This window comes from Caretta caretta, chromosome 4 (assembly GCF_965140235.1).
Source record: "Caretta caretta isolate rCarCar2 chromosome 4, rCarCar1.hap1, whole genome shotgun sequence".
NCBI lineage: Eukaryota > Metazoa > Chordata > Testudines > Cheloniidae > Caretta > Caretta caretta.
Genome location: NC_134209.1, coordinates 138,445,495 through 138,463,138, shown reverse-complemented (window position 1 = coordinate 138,463,138; position 17,644 = coordinate 138,445,495). Strand labels below are relative to the sequence as shown.

Sequence of the window (17,644 nt, the reverse complement as noted above, 5' to 3'; positions counted from 1 at the left end):
AAGTTGGACTGATTTGCTGCTGAATTCTGGGGTGTACAAACTCCAGGCTATATATAGTTATATCTGAAGAAATCCATAAGTGTACCCTATATAGTAACAGAGCATCTAAGACTTCTGTCAAAATGTTAGCGAATGTCCATGTACAGCTGATAGACAAAAGGAAAGTATATTATAATAACTCTACTGTTAAGGAAACTACAAATTAGTATAATACAAATATTATGAAAGCCTTAATTTACCTTTTTAGAAAGAAATATTGTACGGCAAGGAGCTCTACAAATTAAACATTCATCTTTTTTGCCTGTAAAATAAAATGAATGTCATATGAGTGTATGTCATACAGTATATGCAACCTGTTTTGATGCTTAGACCTTGTTTGTATCAAGAATCAGAGAGGCTGTACATAATTGCAAATAAAATCTTAAAAGGGGTTTGATTTTTCAAAAATGCGAACACACAATTGCACAGGGAAAAATGTGCAATGGCTCCCAGGCCTGAATCCTACAGACACTTATGTATGCAAGCAACTTTATGCACAAGAGTAGTCTCACTGAATCCTGTTGTTTGAGTACTTCTGTTGACTTCAGTGAGACTACTCACATGCTTAAATTTAAGTTCATGCTTAAATGATTTGATGGACGAGAGCTAACCAGAGGTATGACTAAGATATTTGGGGACCAATTCTGCTCTCACTGAACTCAGTGGGTGAAATTTGTGAAGTTTTGACTTCAGTAGAGCCAGAATTTCACCCTTTGTGTTTTTTTTGTCTGTGACTTCAATAGAAGCAGGATCAGACTTTATTCCTGAGCCTAAAAGTAATCATTTTCTAAAATATGTCTTTATTATTTGAAAAAAGAAAAGGAGTACTTGTGGCACCTTAGAGACTAACCAATTTATTTGAGCATAAGCTTTCGTGAGCTACAGCTCACTTCATCGGATGCATTCAGTGGAAAATACAGTGAGGAGATTTATATACACACAGATCATGAAAAAATGGGTGTTTATCATATACATTGTAAGGAGAGTGATCACTTAAGATGAGCTATTACCAGCAGGAGAGTGGGGTGGGGGGAGAGAAAACCTTTTGAAGCATTATCAAGGTGGGCCATTTCCAGCACATTTCCAGGAGTTAACAAGAACGTCTGAGGAACAGTGGGGGCGGGGGGGAATAAACAAGGGGAAATAGTTTTACTTTGTATAATGACTCAACCACTTCCAGTCTCTATTCAAGCCTAAGTTAATTGTATCCAATTTGCAAATTAATTCCAATTCAGCAGTCTCTGGCTGAAGTCTGTTTCTGAAGTTTTTTTTGTTGAAGAATAGTCACTTTTAGGTCAGAAATCGAGTGACCAGAGAGATTGAAGTGAAGTGTTCTCCGACTGGTTTATGAATGTTATAATTCTTGACATCTGATTTGTGTCCATTTATTCTTTTACGTAGAGACTGTACCTGTTTATTATGTGAAACACATTAACAATTATTTTAAATAGATACACACAATCATAATATTTAAATACACTCCTTATCTTCCTTGATAGTTGACTAGATATGTCTTAGGTATTTATACAATAGCTAGTTGCTTACTGCCTAACGTGTTCAGTATCGATGTTTATAATGATGTTTGGAGATGAAGAACACTGTAAAAATGGTATTATAACAGGTAGAAATGGTATCTGAATTCACGCCAGTAAAATCCTAGGAGAGTAAACATTTTCAGAGTAAACATTTTCTAGGCACCTGTGTTTCAGAGTCTGGGCATACGCACTAGTGCCTTCATCTATCTGTCCGGCAGTGCCTAAGCCCCAGAGCAACTTGCAAAGCAGGGGCAAACAGGTGCATGCACAGACCATTGACTGGATGGGCTTCCATTCAAAATGCATACAAAGGACGAGATGGTGCCTGCCTTATAATGTTTAGCCCAGTGGCTAGAGCACTCAGCTAGGATGTGGGAGACCTACATTCAATTCCCACTCTTCTGCCAGCTGGGGAGAAAGGGAGGGTTTGAATAGGTACCCCTATTCAAATCCTCTGTGGGACATGCTCTAACCACTGAGATATTACATATTCTGATGTGGTGACTCCCTCAGTTTCTCTTGTTGAAGCTGTGGCACTACTGGATAAATAATGACAGAGTGTGTGGAGCTGCGGCACTGGACCCAGGGTCTCCCACGTACCATCTGGGTGCCCCAACCGCTGGACAAGAGTCATTCCCCTGTTCTCTCTCTCTCTGGCCCAATGATTATTCCACTGTGGATAAATACTTCAAACATAATTGGGCCATTTTGTGTGGAGCGAGGTGCATAATTCATTCCCTCAAAGAGGCTTAGGTGCCTAAGCTGCCTCACTCCAAGTGGTGTATACCAGTTCATGGATCACAAAGTAGAAATAGGCATCTCCCTGCAACCTGGACTTATGTGCCTATCTCTGAGAGAGGAGCAGGGCCTAGCACACACCCTTCTGGTTAGCATCTCCCATTGGCTAAGTTAGGCAGCTCCTTGCCTACTCTGCTGGCTTTTGTGAATTCCATTCTGAAGCGTGTGTCTCTCCCCATTTATTGTAGAAGGAGCCTAGACAACTAACTCAGCTTTGTGGATTTTCTAGACACCTAAGCGTTAGCTGCTGTGACACTGAGCATTGCAACGCTTAAATCCTGTTGTGGATCCCACTTTATGAGCTTGATATTTCCAAGAGAAATCTGCCTCCCCTATGCTTCTGCCACAGCTCCTAAATATATATTGGAAGGCTTCCAAGATGGAGGACTAAAAACGTTGCAGGAACTTCCCTTTTTTAAAAGGTCCTGTAGCTGTCAAACAGTTATGATTTAACTAAGGAAAATTTCATAATATTGTAGTGGGGTTTGAAATGTCTGAAGCAACTAGCAAAATCTATCTTATAATGTAAATCCCATATGTTGAAAACTGTTCTAAAATAAAAGCAAAATGAAACAGTGCTTCAGAGTGAATGAGGCAGTGAACGTGGGCACCACATCTGTCTTGCCTCAGACTTTTTACTAAAGCCTCAGATTTGGGATACATAAGGCATGTTTCCAAAGTATCAAGACTTTGAGTAACACTATAGTCAGATAAGGAGTTTTTAAATTCATTTTTTAAAAAAATTTAATTTAGAAAACATTTAATATTTGTTTTAACGATACCTGCGGTAGGAAAGTTATGTTAGGTGATTTTTTTTAAAAAAGGAAACTCTCAGGCTTTTCAATTTCAGTGGACAAATACCACACAGCTCTGTGATCTTTTGATTATATGAAGGTGGAGGCTGCCCGGGGGAAGGGGCAGGGCAGGGGGCTGCACATTCTCCTCATAAAAAGACTTACTTACTTACTCGGCTAGTCTGCTCTGGTTCTACTGATTAAGCTCACAGTGCCCTTCAGCCACAAGCTAATTTGCTAGCGTGGCCAGCATAGGTGCTGGAACTAGGGGTGCTACTGCACCCTCTGCCTTGCAGTGGTTTCCATTATATACAGAGTTTACAATTTGGTTCAATGGCTCTCAGCACCCCCACTGTACACATTGTTCCAGCACCCTGGTGGCCAGTGGGAAATATTGCACAGCTCTTGATGTGACCCTGATGGGTTGAAGCGCCACCAGACCTGCCACCCTCTCTCCCTGCCTGAGCCCTTAGGCCAGGGAGCTGCATGGCCTGGGACAGGGCAGACCAGGGCACATCTCCCTCTCGTGTTAGGATGTTACCTTTCTGAAGACACGGCTCACAGATAACGTGGCCGCAATTGGTCAGGCAGAACCTTGGCGTGGCCGTTCGGGGCTGTCGGAAACACACGTTGCAGAACACCAGGGCAGCCATCTTAATGGGGGAGCAAGAGAGCTAATGGGCCCGGAGAGCCCAACCACGATGGAGGCTGTCTCGTCTCCTGGCCTTCCATCCGCGGCAGGCAGCATTTGGCAGCTGCACCCGCAGCCCCACTCCTGTTCCTCCTACCCGGCGCGGTGGCAGTTCAGGGCTGGAAGTGAGTGGCAGTTATGAGAGGAGGGAATTTCAGCTGCCAGTCACCCGCCCCTCCCCCCCAAGAGGGCGGTGAGCGTGTGTGAGGGGGGATTCACCAACCCCTCCCCCCCATGAGGGCGGTGAGCGTGTGTGAGGGGGGATTCACCAACCCCTCCCGCCCCAAGAGGGCGGTGAGCGTGTGTGAGGGGGGATTCACCAACCCCTCCTGCCCCAAGAGGGCGGTGAGCGTGTGTGAGGGGGGATTCACCAACCCCTCCCGCCCCAAGAGGGCAGTGAGCGTGTGTGAGGGGGGATTCACCAACCTCTCCCGCCCCAAGAGGGCAGTGAGCGTGTGTGAGGGGGATTCACCAACCTCTCCCGCCCCAAGAGGGCAGTGAGCGTGTGTGAGGGGGGATTCACCAACCCCTACCGCCCCAAGAGGGCAGTGAGCGTGTGTGAGGGGGATTCACCAACCCCTCCCGCCCCAAGAGGGCAGTGAGCGTGTGTGAGGGGGGATTCACCAACCTCTCCCGCCCCAAGAGGGCAGTGAGCGTGTGTGAGGGGGATTCACCAACCTCTCCCGCCCCAAAAGGGCAGTGAGCGTGTGTGAGGGGGGATTCACCAACCCCACTCCCCAAAAGGGCAATGAGCCTAAGAGTCTTTTTCCCCTCACTCCCAATGAGGCGGTGAGCAGATGAGGGGATTCACCCACCTCCCCCCACAACGGGACGGTCAGGGGGGATTTACCTGACCTTGCCACCGAGCTGGGTGAGGGGCAGAGATTTTCCCACCTTGCTCCTAGCCCCCAACAGAGTGGTGAGAGGGGCAGGATTTATCCACTCCTCTCCCTAGCAGGGTGATGAGGTGGGATGGATTTACGCACCTCTGACCCCCTACCAGGGTGGTTTATATCTAAACATTACCATCTGATGGCATATTGGAACAATAGTATCCATGATCTCATTCATAAGTTTGTGGGTTCAATAAGATTGTTAATATTAGAGCTAGCCAAAATTTTCCAACAGAACAGTTTTCAATTAAATCAAAACATTTTGCTGGAATGTATCAATTTCATCTAACTTTTGCGGGTAATTATTTCATCTAACTTTTGTGGATAATTATCAAAATGTTTTGTTTCTATAATGGCAAAACATTTTATTCATGTAAACTTGAAACATTTCATTTTGACGTAATCATCTCATTTGACTTTATTGTTTCTACTATAGTATAATGTAGCAGAAATGAAATTTTTTTGGCCTTGTTAAAATGAAATGCTCTGATAAGGTCAAAACAACATATTTTGGAATCTATTATTTTGTGAATAATTCTTAGACTTTGACTTTTCATCCCTATTTGGGATAAATCCAAATTTCAAAATCTCAATTTCCCACAGGACGGATATTCTGTTTGCCTGTTTTTTTTTTTAAACTAACTCTAGTTAATAGGTACCACAAATTTTTGTTTCCTGTGTGCAGGTCTTAACAGATATGAGCATGCAAATACTGATTTTGTCCAGGGCCAGATAAATTAATAACCACGTACTGGCACAAATATATTCCTTCTGTGACAAATCAGGCTTAAATGATATTCAAGAATCACTCTCTTTTACTTGCTAGAGTCTGAGCTCAGGTTTCTGCTGCAGCTGATGACATCACTAACAGTTAAATCATGCTAAGAAAGGCACTTCACTGGTCTGCTCAGCTGCATGTGTTGTTGATATTATCAGCATATGTATGGGAAACACAGATCCAAGAACTCAGGTCCTGGAAGGTATGAGACAAAAAATAATTACTTTTAGAATACCTTTCTTAATTTTCAGAATAGTGGTGGAAACTGTTAGTGATTTAAGATCAGTTAAGTGCTTTCTAAACAGTTGTATGTATTCCTTTTTCATTTGTATTAATGGTGAAAAAACAACAAAAATAAAAATTCCTGCAATTTGTCTCACAGTGCCAAAAGTGCTTTTTAAAGGAATATTTTGTATTACGAAAAAAGACATCATTCATTGCATCTATTTACTTAATTTTATTAAGCACCTACTGATTTACATCTTTCAATAACTGCATTTCAAAAATATAATGTTAAAAACTCTCCCATGATCTGTAGCAATAGAACAATCAGTTGCATCTGGCAACTCTTTTAAAAGGAAAAATATTAGAATGTTCAGTCAATTAATTTAAATAGCTGAATATAGGTAGTATTTTATAATAGAATTTTATCAAGACAAACTTGTTAAATCAGTAGATGGGTACAATAATCACAACTAGAGATAGTTAGAAAATGGTAAAACTTTTCCATGAAAACTTTTTTTATTTTTTGAGGATTTTGTTTTTTAGTAAAAACTTATTTTAGGTTTTTTTTACATTGAGGAAAACAAAGGCCATTTTGGTTGAAAAAAAATTTCAATAGAAAATTCTCAACCATCTCTAATCTCTACTCTAAATGCTGTTCTGAATACAAGATAGAGAAATGTGAGAACCATAAACTTACCAGGAGGAATTAGTCAGGCTTTTAGGTTGAACTGCTGCTATCCAGCATAGGTCCTCAAAGGTTCTGGACTCATGTTGCTTATTGAAAGAAACATGATTCCGTATCAATTTCTAAATCTTATTAAAAATCTTAAAATAGAATCAAGAAAACATGTCACCAAAGCTAAGATATTAGTAATAATAAAGTAAACTAAGAATAAAACACTGTCATATCATAATCTAATCAAGCCAGGTAGTCTCAAGAGTGGACTGAAGTTAAATCATCAAATTAATGCCAGAGATATAATCAACCCTTATATAACTTTTAAGAGGGAGGCTAAGAAGGTGGCTGTCCATTTATTTATAAATCCCAAAGAAGGAATTTTACTAATGTCAATCAAATAAATAATTTGTATCTGGCTAAATAGCTTAATACTGAAATCAAATTATTATCTAGTGTTTGCACCACAACCTTAGAGCCAATTATAAAACTTCCTTCTTAACCTTCAATTAGTATGCGGTATCTAACCCAGCGGTTCTCACACTGTGGGTCAAGGCCAGTGATGAGGTGCCAAAATCTTAACAACTGGTTTCCTCCTCACCCCACAAGGGGGTTGTTGCCCACCCCCACACCCCCGGGACTCCTGCCCCATTCAACCCTCCGCGTTCTTTGATACCCCCCCCCACACGACCCCTACCCCATCCACCCACCTCCCCTGTCCCCTGACTGCCCCCAGAACCGGACAGGAGGGTCTCGTGGGCAACCGTAGTGGATGCCCACCCCACCCTTAAGAGCCAGAGGGACCTGCCGGGGGGCGAGGTGGGGAGTCCCGGCGGTGCTTACCTGGGGCAGCTCCCAGGAAGCATCTGGCAGGTCCCTCTGCCTCCTAGGGGTGGGGGAGCGTAGCTAGGGGGGGAGCAGGGAGAACGGTCGCTCCCCCCACTGATCACATCAAAAGTGGTGCCTTAGGCACCTACTCAGTGGGTGCTCCAGGGCTGGAGCACCCACCAGGAAAATTTGCTCCCCGGGCCCTGCCCAGCCCCAGCTCACCTCCGCTCCACCCCTGAACGTACTGCCCCACTCTGCTTCTCCACACCCCCCCGCTTCCCCTCAAATCAGCTGTTCGGCGGGAAGCCTGGGAGGGCTGAGAAGCAGGTAGCGGCTTCCTGCTCAGTCCGAGGGTGGCGGAGGTGAGCTGGGGCATAGAGTGGTTCCCCTGCACGCCCCTGCCTCAGCTCACCTCCGCCTCCCTGGGCCTGAGTGCGAAGCCGCTGCCTGCTTCTCAGCCCGCCCCGGCTTCCCGCGCAAACAGCTGATTCACGGGAAGCCAGAGGGGATGGGGCGGAGCAGAGCGGTGCAGTGCGGTGCGTTCAGGGAAGGAGGCAGAGGCGGAGCGGAGGTGAGCTCTGCACCCACCAAATTTTCCCCTTGGGTGCTCCAGCCCTGGAGCACCCATGAAGTCGGCGCCTAAGGCGCCACTTTTGGCCAGTTAAATTTCGAAGCCCTTTTAGAACCGGTTGTCCCAAGGGCTTCGAAATTTAACAACCGGCTCCAGCTCACCACTGGTCGCGGCCCTGTTTTAATGGGGTCGCCAGGGCTGGCTTAGACTTTTTGGGACTCAGGGTTAAAGCCCAAGCGCTTCAGCCTGGGGTTGAAGCCCTTGGGATTCGGCTTTGCCCCACCCAGCCTGAGGCAGTCAGGCTTTGGCTTTGCCCCCTCCCTCTATCAGTTGAATTTGACCCAAATTAGGCAAATAGTTTCAAGACCCTCCTCCCCAAATGAATTTTTATGTAGAAAAACAATTAGTCAAAAAAAATTGCCTAGCTCTACACATACCTGTGCGCATACAACCACACCTTTATTTTCACATGCTAAAAATAAAGGATGGAACAGCTTTCAGGGAATTAAAACCAAAAAACTAAACAATACAAAAAGATGAAAAATGATACTTAAAATTATAGAGGGGTTGTGTTTTCTGGACTTTCATTGTTTAGGAGCTGGAACTGCAGAAAAGTTGCCAAATGGTGATGTTCTGCTGGCAGTAATAGACCTTCTTCGGGTGCAGGGAGAGTCGTTGATGTCATTCCTCTCTCTAAGCTGATCAGTTTTGGAGACTCTGGAACATAAGTTTTTCCTTAGATGGCTTGTTGATCTGAAAGTTGAGACTTCCTGGCCTGATCTTTGATTCTTATGGTTTACAGATTTCTCTCACTCACTATTCAGTACCTACCTTCAAGGTCTATGGACAAATCAGGGGTGAGGCCTACCTGGGAACCATGCAAGTTGGTCCTATCGAGTCTGAATTAGGTCATAATTAGCAAGCATCAAGTTAGAAAAGTCCTACTTAAATCACCATTTTAAAAATATTTAGTATATTCCATATCCCACAGATTTAGTCTGGGACCCCTCCCAAAACATAAAAAATTCAGATGCTTAGACTGCTTGCATCAAATGTTTTAAAAAGATTGTATATGACACATTTTAAAAACTACTTAGGTACCTAAAGATGCAGATAGTGGGATTTTCAGAAGTACCTAGGTCCCTAATTCCCACTGATTTCAGAAGACAAACTGTCTGACCTATAACCATTGATTTCAATGGGAGTTAGGTTAATAAGAACTAGGTTCCTATTAGTTCCCCCTAGTAGGGTCTACATGAGGGCAGACACATTGCACGCTGCCGTTCATAACCCCCCATAGTCCGCACTGCGGGGCTATGTACACAAGCCCAAAAGCTTGATAGAGAAAAATTACTTGAAAGCTGATGAGGATGAAACCCATTTGAAATATATAACTTTAAATTTTATAAACGGTCTATGTGTCCTTTCAAGCTATTTTCTTCACAGAAGGGAATAGGACATAAATTAGTAAGGAAGTAAGTTGCTAGATGTTTGCTGTGATAGATGCACACCACCCATCTTCTGCTTTTAAATCAAGTTCTCCATAAACTATAACTAAATAAAACGTGTCAAATTATAGAAGAAACTCTCTCAACCCATCTGTTAATCCAATTGGAGGGGAACTACATTATTATGTCATACACTGCAAAGCTCCTGATAAATCCACTGTGATCTGTACTCAAAAGTAACATCTGTGGCCTCTTAATTAAAATAAAAATAGCTTTCCAACAAAGAAACATACTGAAGAATTGAAGCTGTATGAATAATCTTACATAAAGTTGAGAGTCACAAATCCAGGGATTGCCAGGAATTCTATAATCCAGACTGAATAAAATAGTTCTCACATGTGATAATTTACATAACTATTCAAGATTACTTGGAGTGGGACTACAAAACTGCCAAAAGGCAGGATGGACTGCCAACTGTATGCCATTTAGATTTATATATGTATGATGCTAGTCAGATTAAGATATAAATTAAATCTTTAGAAGGAAGTGGGGGGAACTACAGTTGGGATTCTGCAGAAGGAAATGGGAGCGGAGACCCAACAGTGTGAATCTGGGAGTGGTAATTATTGAGCGTGGGAGGCTTGAGTGATGCTTGAGAAGAGTATATTGCCAATTTCCTCCCTCCCCCCACTCAATTCATATACTTCATATTTTCTTGTAATATTTTTCTTACCAGAGGATTACTATATTCAGCTACTTGAAAACTAGTTTCATTTCACCTTTTTATGTATATGATAAGACATCAGAAATAGCGCATATTTTTTGCATTTTGTGCTTTATTAATGTAGACATTATGCATTATATGTTGAATAATTTAGAAGTGTATTCACTTCTATCAGTCTTAAACAAGCTTTTTAGCTATAAAGAAATCTTTAAGACATTTCATTTGCCAGACTCCAACTAACATAAGGATTAATGTTTGTGCAAGAGCCCACCACAGGATATTGCTGTTGGTTTCTTCACTTGTCAATCGAAAGTATTCCTCACGTTCCTGTTGAAAAAAGGGAAAAGGCATAATTATTTGATTTAAAAAAAAAATCTAAGTACAGTACTTGATGCTGCCACCTGGTATCAAGGCATGTGTTGTCTGTTCACGTACTAGAGAGAATGAACAAGCCCTATACAATGTTCTCTTCTTAACTATTATCAATTTGATGAAAATAAGATTTTGAACTTACTCTTATCCATATTACTATCAGGGTTGCAAATCACTGCTTGAGCGCTGAACAACAGGTTATGTAAGGTTGGCTTTTGTGCTGCAGTGAAAGTGTGAGCAGAAGTTTCATATGGTCATGGGTTGGGCTGGGCATTAGATATAGTTCTTTAAGCACATGCATACGTCCTATTGAAGTCAGTAGGACTAAAAACACATGCATAAATGTTAAACATATGCTTATGTGCTCTGCTGAACAGGGATGGACTTAAGCACAGACTTTTTTTTTCCCTGAATTGGAACCACAATAAGGCACTTAGGGCCATACATTTAAAGGTATATAGGCATCTGAAGAAGCAACTAGGTGCCTGGAACTAGATTCACAAAAGGGACTTAGATGTTGCAACACTGCAATCTGACCCTTCACTCCAAATTTCCTTCTCTGGGACCTGCTCCGGCCCCTGTTAAAGACAATGACAAAACACCATTGATTTCAAAGGTATCGGATCACATCCTGGGCTTTACTCCTACTACTAAATTGGAGCAACTTGCATACACCTCCACTCTCATGACCGCAGGATTGAGTTCCCTTTTCCAGCCTAACAGACTTGTTTTTTAACCTTGTATGTGCATATGCACTAGTCTGCACAAGCATCATGCAGGATGAAGCTCAGAAAGTCTCACGGGGCTTCCTTAATTACTTTTTCTTCTATTTTAGAGAGAATTGTTCTAGATAGAAAAATTAGAACACACTGCAAAAATCCAGTGTTGTTATGCTTAATGAGCTTATAGCTGGCACAGGCACAAAGATTTCAATCAATAATATGCACTATATAGTAATAACACTCATAGAATTAATTCCTACATTGCAATCTCTGTCCAAAGAAAATGTCTGTGTTTAAAACATTCTTCGTAGATATTGATCCTACAAATAGCGCATGTGTGCAAAATCATAGAATATCAGGGTTGGAAGGGACCTCAGGAGGTCATCTAGTCCAACCCCCTGCTCAAAGCAGGACCAATCCCCAATTTTTGCCCCAGATCCCTAAATGGCCCCCTCAAAGATTGAACTCACAACTCTGGGTTTAGCAGGCCAATGCTCAAACCACTGAGCTATCCATGGCCACTCACATCTGCATTGTTAGAATAGGGGTCTGTGGTGCTAAGCACCACAGTTAGCATTGTAGTTCCTATTATTAGCAAAAATTACTACTATGCATGCTCAAACAGCTTTTTTAACATTGCAACTCACATTTATTTGTTTCATTGCTTTATTTATATACAACTAGATCTTGTAAGTGTCCTCCTTTTCTATCCTGTGCATCCATATTAGGACTATTGAAACCATGGCTCAGACATGTACAAGGGAGATACTTTCTCCCTTGCAAGCAACTGGTCAGAGAAGATGAATAGAGTGGGCAGCTAAATGCTATAATCTATCCCTTATTTATTTAATTTTTGTGAAAATAATGAGAGGCCCTCATCCTCTTTGAAGAGGAGTGAAACTGAAATTACCACTCTTGTGTTCTGTTAACCAAAAAGTGTCTACAAATTGCTGTTGCAAATGGAAGGATTTTACTCAGTCCTTCTAAAACAAATTCACTTTTAGGTTGAGATTAAGAATTGAGAATCTCAGCCCAAAATAGTAATTTATCACAAAGTTATGAGCAAGTGAAAATAGAATTTAAATGAAAATCTGAAGCACATACAACTTGAATTATAGAAGTTATGGCCAGCAAAACTAAAATTAACCAAATGATTTAATTAGTGGAAAGTACTGTCGAGTAAAACTGATCGTTATATAAAGAATAATTAAAAATCAATGCTTAGCTTATATACTGTATTTTGCTTTACAACTTCAAAGTGTTTTACAAACCTTAATGTGTATTGTTCAGTTTTAAGTAATAACTTACATACTGTAGAATCATTTTGGTTAAAATATTAATAGTACTTTTAATAACATTTAATTTAAAATAATACTACAACTAAATATTGTAATATGCCACCCAACATTTTACTTTCCAAATCCAGATGTTTCCATGCATTATTCTTTCATACTTCCATTAGGGAACAAACATACTCTGTGATAGTTTTGTTCTTTGGATATGTGATGAATTTGCTCAATTAGATGTCCGAGTCTAAAGTTAACTTCATTAACTTTGTCCTTGGCTTGAGCGATAGCTTCATCAAGAAAATGCTCTCCAACTCTAATGTCCAAGTGGATACGCTATGAACACAACAACAACAATTATTAGTCCCATGGATTTATGGTGTGGTTTTTTTTTTTTTTTTTAAAAAAAGTCTTCAGAAACAAAGTGAGTCATAAATAACAAAGGTGTCCTTTTAGCCTTCTTGTAGGAACGGTATTTAACTTATTTATAGATGTCCTTACTAAAGAGATAAGATATTTAAAATTAATATATTTCAAGGTTTTAATCTTTAATTACACAAATTTACATACTTTGTTATTAGTGTTGTATTTTATACTGATGCTATTGATTCGACCAGTATGAACTATTTATTATAGTGTGTCCAACAAAGGGCAAAAAAAGAACATTCTTAGGACTAACCACTCTAATTAAAAATTGATACCATTATCAATCCTTTTTTTTAATACTCTTCCCACTTAGTCAGGTTGTAGCTGAAGCAAAGTCAGAAACAGAGATAATGAGAATCAGTCCTACGTCTTCCACCCGGCATAGTGTAGCACTTCCAGTAGGTTATTAAAGATGCATCTGAAGGCAATTTCCTCCAGTAACTTCCAAAGTTTAGCTTAGTTTATAATGATAAAAAGAACAATAAATATATGATTCATGTGTGGCTCTCTCTCACGAAAGCTTATGCTCAAATAAATTTGTTAGTCTAAGATGCCCCAAGTACTCCTTTTCTATTTTGCGGATACAGACTAACACGGCTGCTACTCTGAAACCTGTCAAAGTTTATAGATTTCAGAGGAACAGCCATGTTAGTCTGTATTCGCAAAAAGAAAAGGAGTACTTGTGGCACCTTAGAGACTAAGGTGCCACAAGTACTCCTTTTCTTTTTGCGAAAGTTTATAGAGTTATTCCTCAAAGAAATTGGAGTGACAGAAATGTAATAGCTTTCAGATAAGTGTGCTTTTGTACCTGCATTTGTGTTGATAAACCAGTCCCCTTATAACATTTCATCATATTAATCAGGACTTTGAAGCTTTACATAATCAAGGTGCTGTACAAACATTAATTAATCTGCACTGTATTATACTGACTACGCCCTGACTCCTTGGACATGAAAGGAAAGTCTGTTTCATCTCTTCATCTTCTGAGCTCCAGCATTATATTTTGCAATCACTAGGAAATGTCATATATTGACTGAAGAGTCATCTGCAATATCTGAGATAATTCATCAAAGCAAGATTCTTCTAGTTTCAAACACTGACCACAGCCAAATAATACAGGATGCTCTGCATGGGTGGAGCTCCATTGAATTCAGGAAGTCCAAAGGTCCACCTATGTGGAATTGCTTTGCAAGATCAAAGAGCAACATAGAACAAATGGATCGACTGCGATACTTTCATAATCCCTTCACTCGTCATTAATTATGCTCCTAGACCTCTATACTGTATGTCCATTTGTCTTCCAGAGCCTGTATTTAGATAGGACAGATATCATCATTAAAAAAAATATTCAAGAAATACTCTTACCAGTTTACTTCCTCCAAATGAGATAAGCTTTGTGGAGTTAGACTGCAAACAGATATTATGCTCCCCAGGTAAGTGTGACGTAAAAGAGAATGTTCCTTGTGGACCATACAATTTTGACAACAGTAGCTGTAATGTGTTAAGTGTATTTTTTTATTTATGAACTATAGATATTAACATAAAAATAAAATTCTATGTATCATACCTCAGAATATATTTAACATTTTAAACTTGTATTTATATTAATAATATAATATAATTAATATTCAAGTAACCTAAGTTTCACATTTTATTTAGGGAATAAAAACCTAGAAAAAATGTGGTCCACACTGAGGACTAAAACTTGTCTATAGACACTAAATTAAAGTCAAAATTGTGTGTTTAAGCATAGCTCCTAAGTCCTGACTTTGGCACATAAATAACTAGCCTGATTTTCAAAAATGTAGAACATCCAATGGCAATGAAGGTAGTTGTTGTGGATTGCTGGTATATGCATCCTGATGATTAATCTAATATTTTTGGTTTAATTTATCATCTCCTTTTCTAGTACTGAGTACCCTTCTTCTCTTATTGACCTTAATGACAACCAACATGTGCTCTGCACTTTTGAAAATCAGCCCACTTATTTAGCTGCTTAAATATGGATTTAGGAACCTAATTTTAGGCACCTATTTTTAAAAATATTGTCCATTCCCCTTAGATTGTATGACCTTCCTGTTCCAAGAGTCAGTACAAATGCCTCCAAAAATGTGAATAATAAGTTTTACCTCCTTAGCAGGAGTTGTAACGGTCACAAACATTCCCAAACCAGGAGCAGATTCAAGAAACCTGTGTTCATGTATGTCCCATTGCTGTACCTTGTAACTCCCTGAGAAGACAGATACAAATCTGTTAATTACAAGTTAGTATATTAAATATCTTTCACTTTTTCATTTCACATCAAGTCACTATAAAAACAAAATTAAGTACAAGATAACTTACATATTTAATAGAATTATGATTTTGTCCAGTTCACCATATAATTAGATTGTGGCATTTTGCACCACAATGGAGTGAACAAGAAGTTACAAACTAATGAAAGAAAAGTGACAATTTATTATCATTGCCTTGCATGCTCTGGCCTGGTTAGCAAGCCATGGCAGATCGTCCCAAAAGTTCAGGTATCCATTACTCTAGTTACGTTTATCTTTTATGCAGCCCCCAGCACTTATGAACAACAAGCTATCAGCTCTTTGATGGTTCCCTGGCAATCTTGCATATTTCTCCTTCTCAAATAAGGGCTTTTTGCTTTCTCATTATCTGGGAAGATTTTAATGCACTCACTATAAAACATAGTGGAATGGTTTCTTTTTTTTTTTTTAAGCAGGTGTTGAATGAGGTCCTGAGCACTGCTAAACAGAAAATGCAGATCTCACGTTGGTGGGGAGAGTGGCAAAACCATGCTGTAATAGGTTGTAGGAGTAATGGTTGACTAAACCAGAATTCCTCCAAGGAAGCACATACTGCAATGGCATCTGTAGAAATAGGTGCTTTATGTGCTTTCCATCTTAGCTCAGCCAGCTCTTCTGGTCAGTGCAGAGGACTCTTGTAGCAACGTGCATGGAACTTGGAGGGACGAGCACAGGAGATAGAAGGGAAGAGTTTGGAGATGGCATCAAGAAGCCATTCTGTGCGCACACAGCTTGAATGCTAGCTGCTATCACAGCAATTCTGTGATTCTCTTAATAAAGAGCTAGTTTAAATTCAGAAACATGGAGTCCTCTCATGTTATTACTCAGCATGCAATACACGACACAACTGTAACACTTGCATGGCTAGCATGGAGCAGTAGCTATAGTGCATTTCCATATCGTGACCGGCCCTTGTTTTGGGAGTAAAGAAGGAAATACTCTTTGTGCCTTGTGACAAAGTTCCTCCTCTACCTTGGTGGGTCCTGCGCTTATTGGCGGATTTGCTTGCCTCAGAGATTCACGGCTGCCCTCAGTTTGGCCACTTTTGCTAGTGACTCAAACCTGCTGTTCACTCAGCTAACCTCATCACTGGCCAGCATGGGGAAAGGGAGGAGAACAATCCCCACAGTCTCTACTGACCCACTTAGTGGGTCGGGGAATAGGCCAAGGACCTTCCCCTCTTGTGGGACCCACAGATCAGGTCACCTCCTCTTGTCTCAAATAGGGAGTTGAGGGGGATGGGGGGAACCCGGGACTGCCCTCTACTCCGGGATCCAGCCCAGGGCCCTGTGGATTACAACTGTCTACAGGTTTCAGAGTCTACAGTCTGTCTACTCTGTCTACAGCTACAACTCCCTGGGCTACTTCCCCATGGCCTCCTCCCAACACCTTCTTTACTCTCACCACAGGATCTTCCTCCTGAAGCCTGATCACACTTGTACTCCTCAGTCCCCCAGCAGCACATGTTCTCACTCCCTGCTCCTTGCACAACCTCCCCTAACTGATGGGAGGTCCTTTTTAAACCAGGTGTCCTGATTAGACTGCATGCCATAATTGATTCTAGTATGTTCTTAATTAGCTCCAGGTGTCTTAATTAGCTTGCCTGTCTTAATTGGTTCTAGCAGGTTCTTGATTGCTCTAGTGCAGCTCCTGCTCTGGTCATTCAGGGAACAGAAAACTGTTCATCCAGTGGCCAGTATATTTGCCTTCGACCAGACTCCTGTACCCCACTGGTCTGGGTCTGTCACAGTGCCCTACTCACCATCACCACCACTCATTCACCTAAGCAGGGCCAGCCACAGGGCTTTGGCATTATAAATCAGGCTGTCAGTATTAGAACTTCATAGATTAACCTTTTAAATATTAAACACATTGACCATTATGTAGCAACAGCTACCTACCAGTAATCAAGGTATCACTTGGAATGTCTTCTATTATGCATTTCTCCTCTCTTTCCCCTGAATGAAAATACAAAGCAGGTGAGACAGCAACCCAGACGCTCAAAAGAATTCCTATTAAGTGGCTCTTCATGATTTTGGTGTATCCTTATTGTACTACTTTTGGAAATGATTAGTTAGAAATGAGCACAGCTCTGTGCTCACTCCTTGTTTGCTGTTTATCAGTGTGGTTTTGGGAAAAAATGTGAGAAAAGACATCTGCTAGTTACTTCAGTTATTTATATATGTGTATGTGCCATCGAATGAGATAAGAAAAAGATAATTTGTGAAGTCTTTCCTAACATGAAAGGAGCAAACTGTTATTTTGTAGCTCAGATATATGAAGTTTTATAGGACTAATTTATAATTCTTTGTGTGCGCACACACACACGAACTACATTAGGACTGAAAGTGCCACAATGGGAAAATGAAATACTTCATTTTTTTCTGAGTTGTATGTGTAACCCTTTGGGGTTTAGAGAGCATGGCCCCTTTAAATCTTTTTCCTACTGGGGAGGGGGAGCAGTGAGAAAAAGGAGGGAAACTTGGGGGTGTGGCTCTGGAGCCCCGGGAGAGAAGGCCTGCAGCA

At 40.9% G+C, this 17,644-nt stretch overlaps 2 protein-coding genes across 2 annotated transcripts in view; both read right to left on the bottom strand.

Moving 5' to 3' along the window:
• Positions 1-3,819, bottom strand: part of RNF212 (ring finger protein 212) — a 28,060-nt gene extending 24,241 nt beyond the window's left edge. Inside the window, exons 1-2 of the mRNA XM_048849132.1 lie at positions 3,708-3,819; positions 240-301 (exon numbers count right to left, since the gene is read on the bottom strand). Coding sequence (XP_048705089.1) covers positions 240-301; positions 3,708-3,819 — 174 coding nt within the window. The remainder of the gene's footprint in view (positions 1-239; positions 302-3,707) is intronic.
• Positions 3,820-10,092: 6,273 nt separating this feature from the next.
• LOC125636268 (transmembrane emp24 domain-containing protein 11-like) lies at positions 10,093-17,419 on the bottom strand. The gene is made up of 5 exons (XM_048849164.2): positions 17,020-17,419; positions 14,936-15,036; positions 14,172-14,297; positions 12,570-12,716; positions 10,093-10,327 (listed from the first exon to the last, which is right to left on the bottom strand). The coding sequence occupies exons 1-5, from the start codon at positions 17,147-17,149 to the stop codon at positions 10,178-10,180; spliced, it is 654 nt and encodes a 217-aa protein (XP_048705121.2). The 5' UTR covers positions 17,150-17,419; the 3' UTR covers positions 10,093-10,177.
• Between the last annotated feature and the right edge of the window lie 225 nt (positions 17,420-17,644).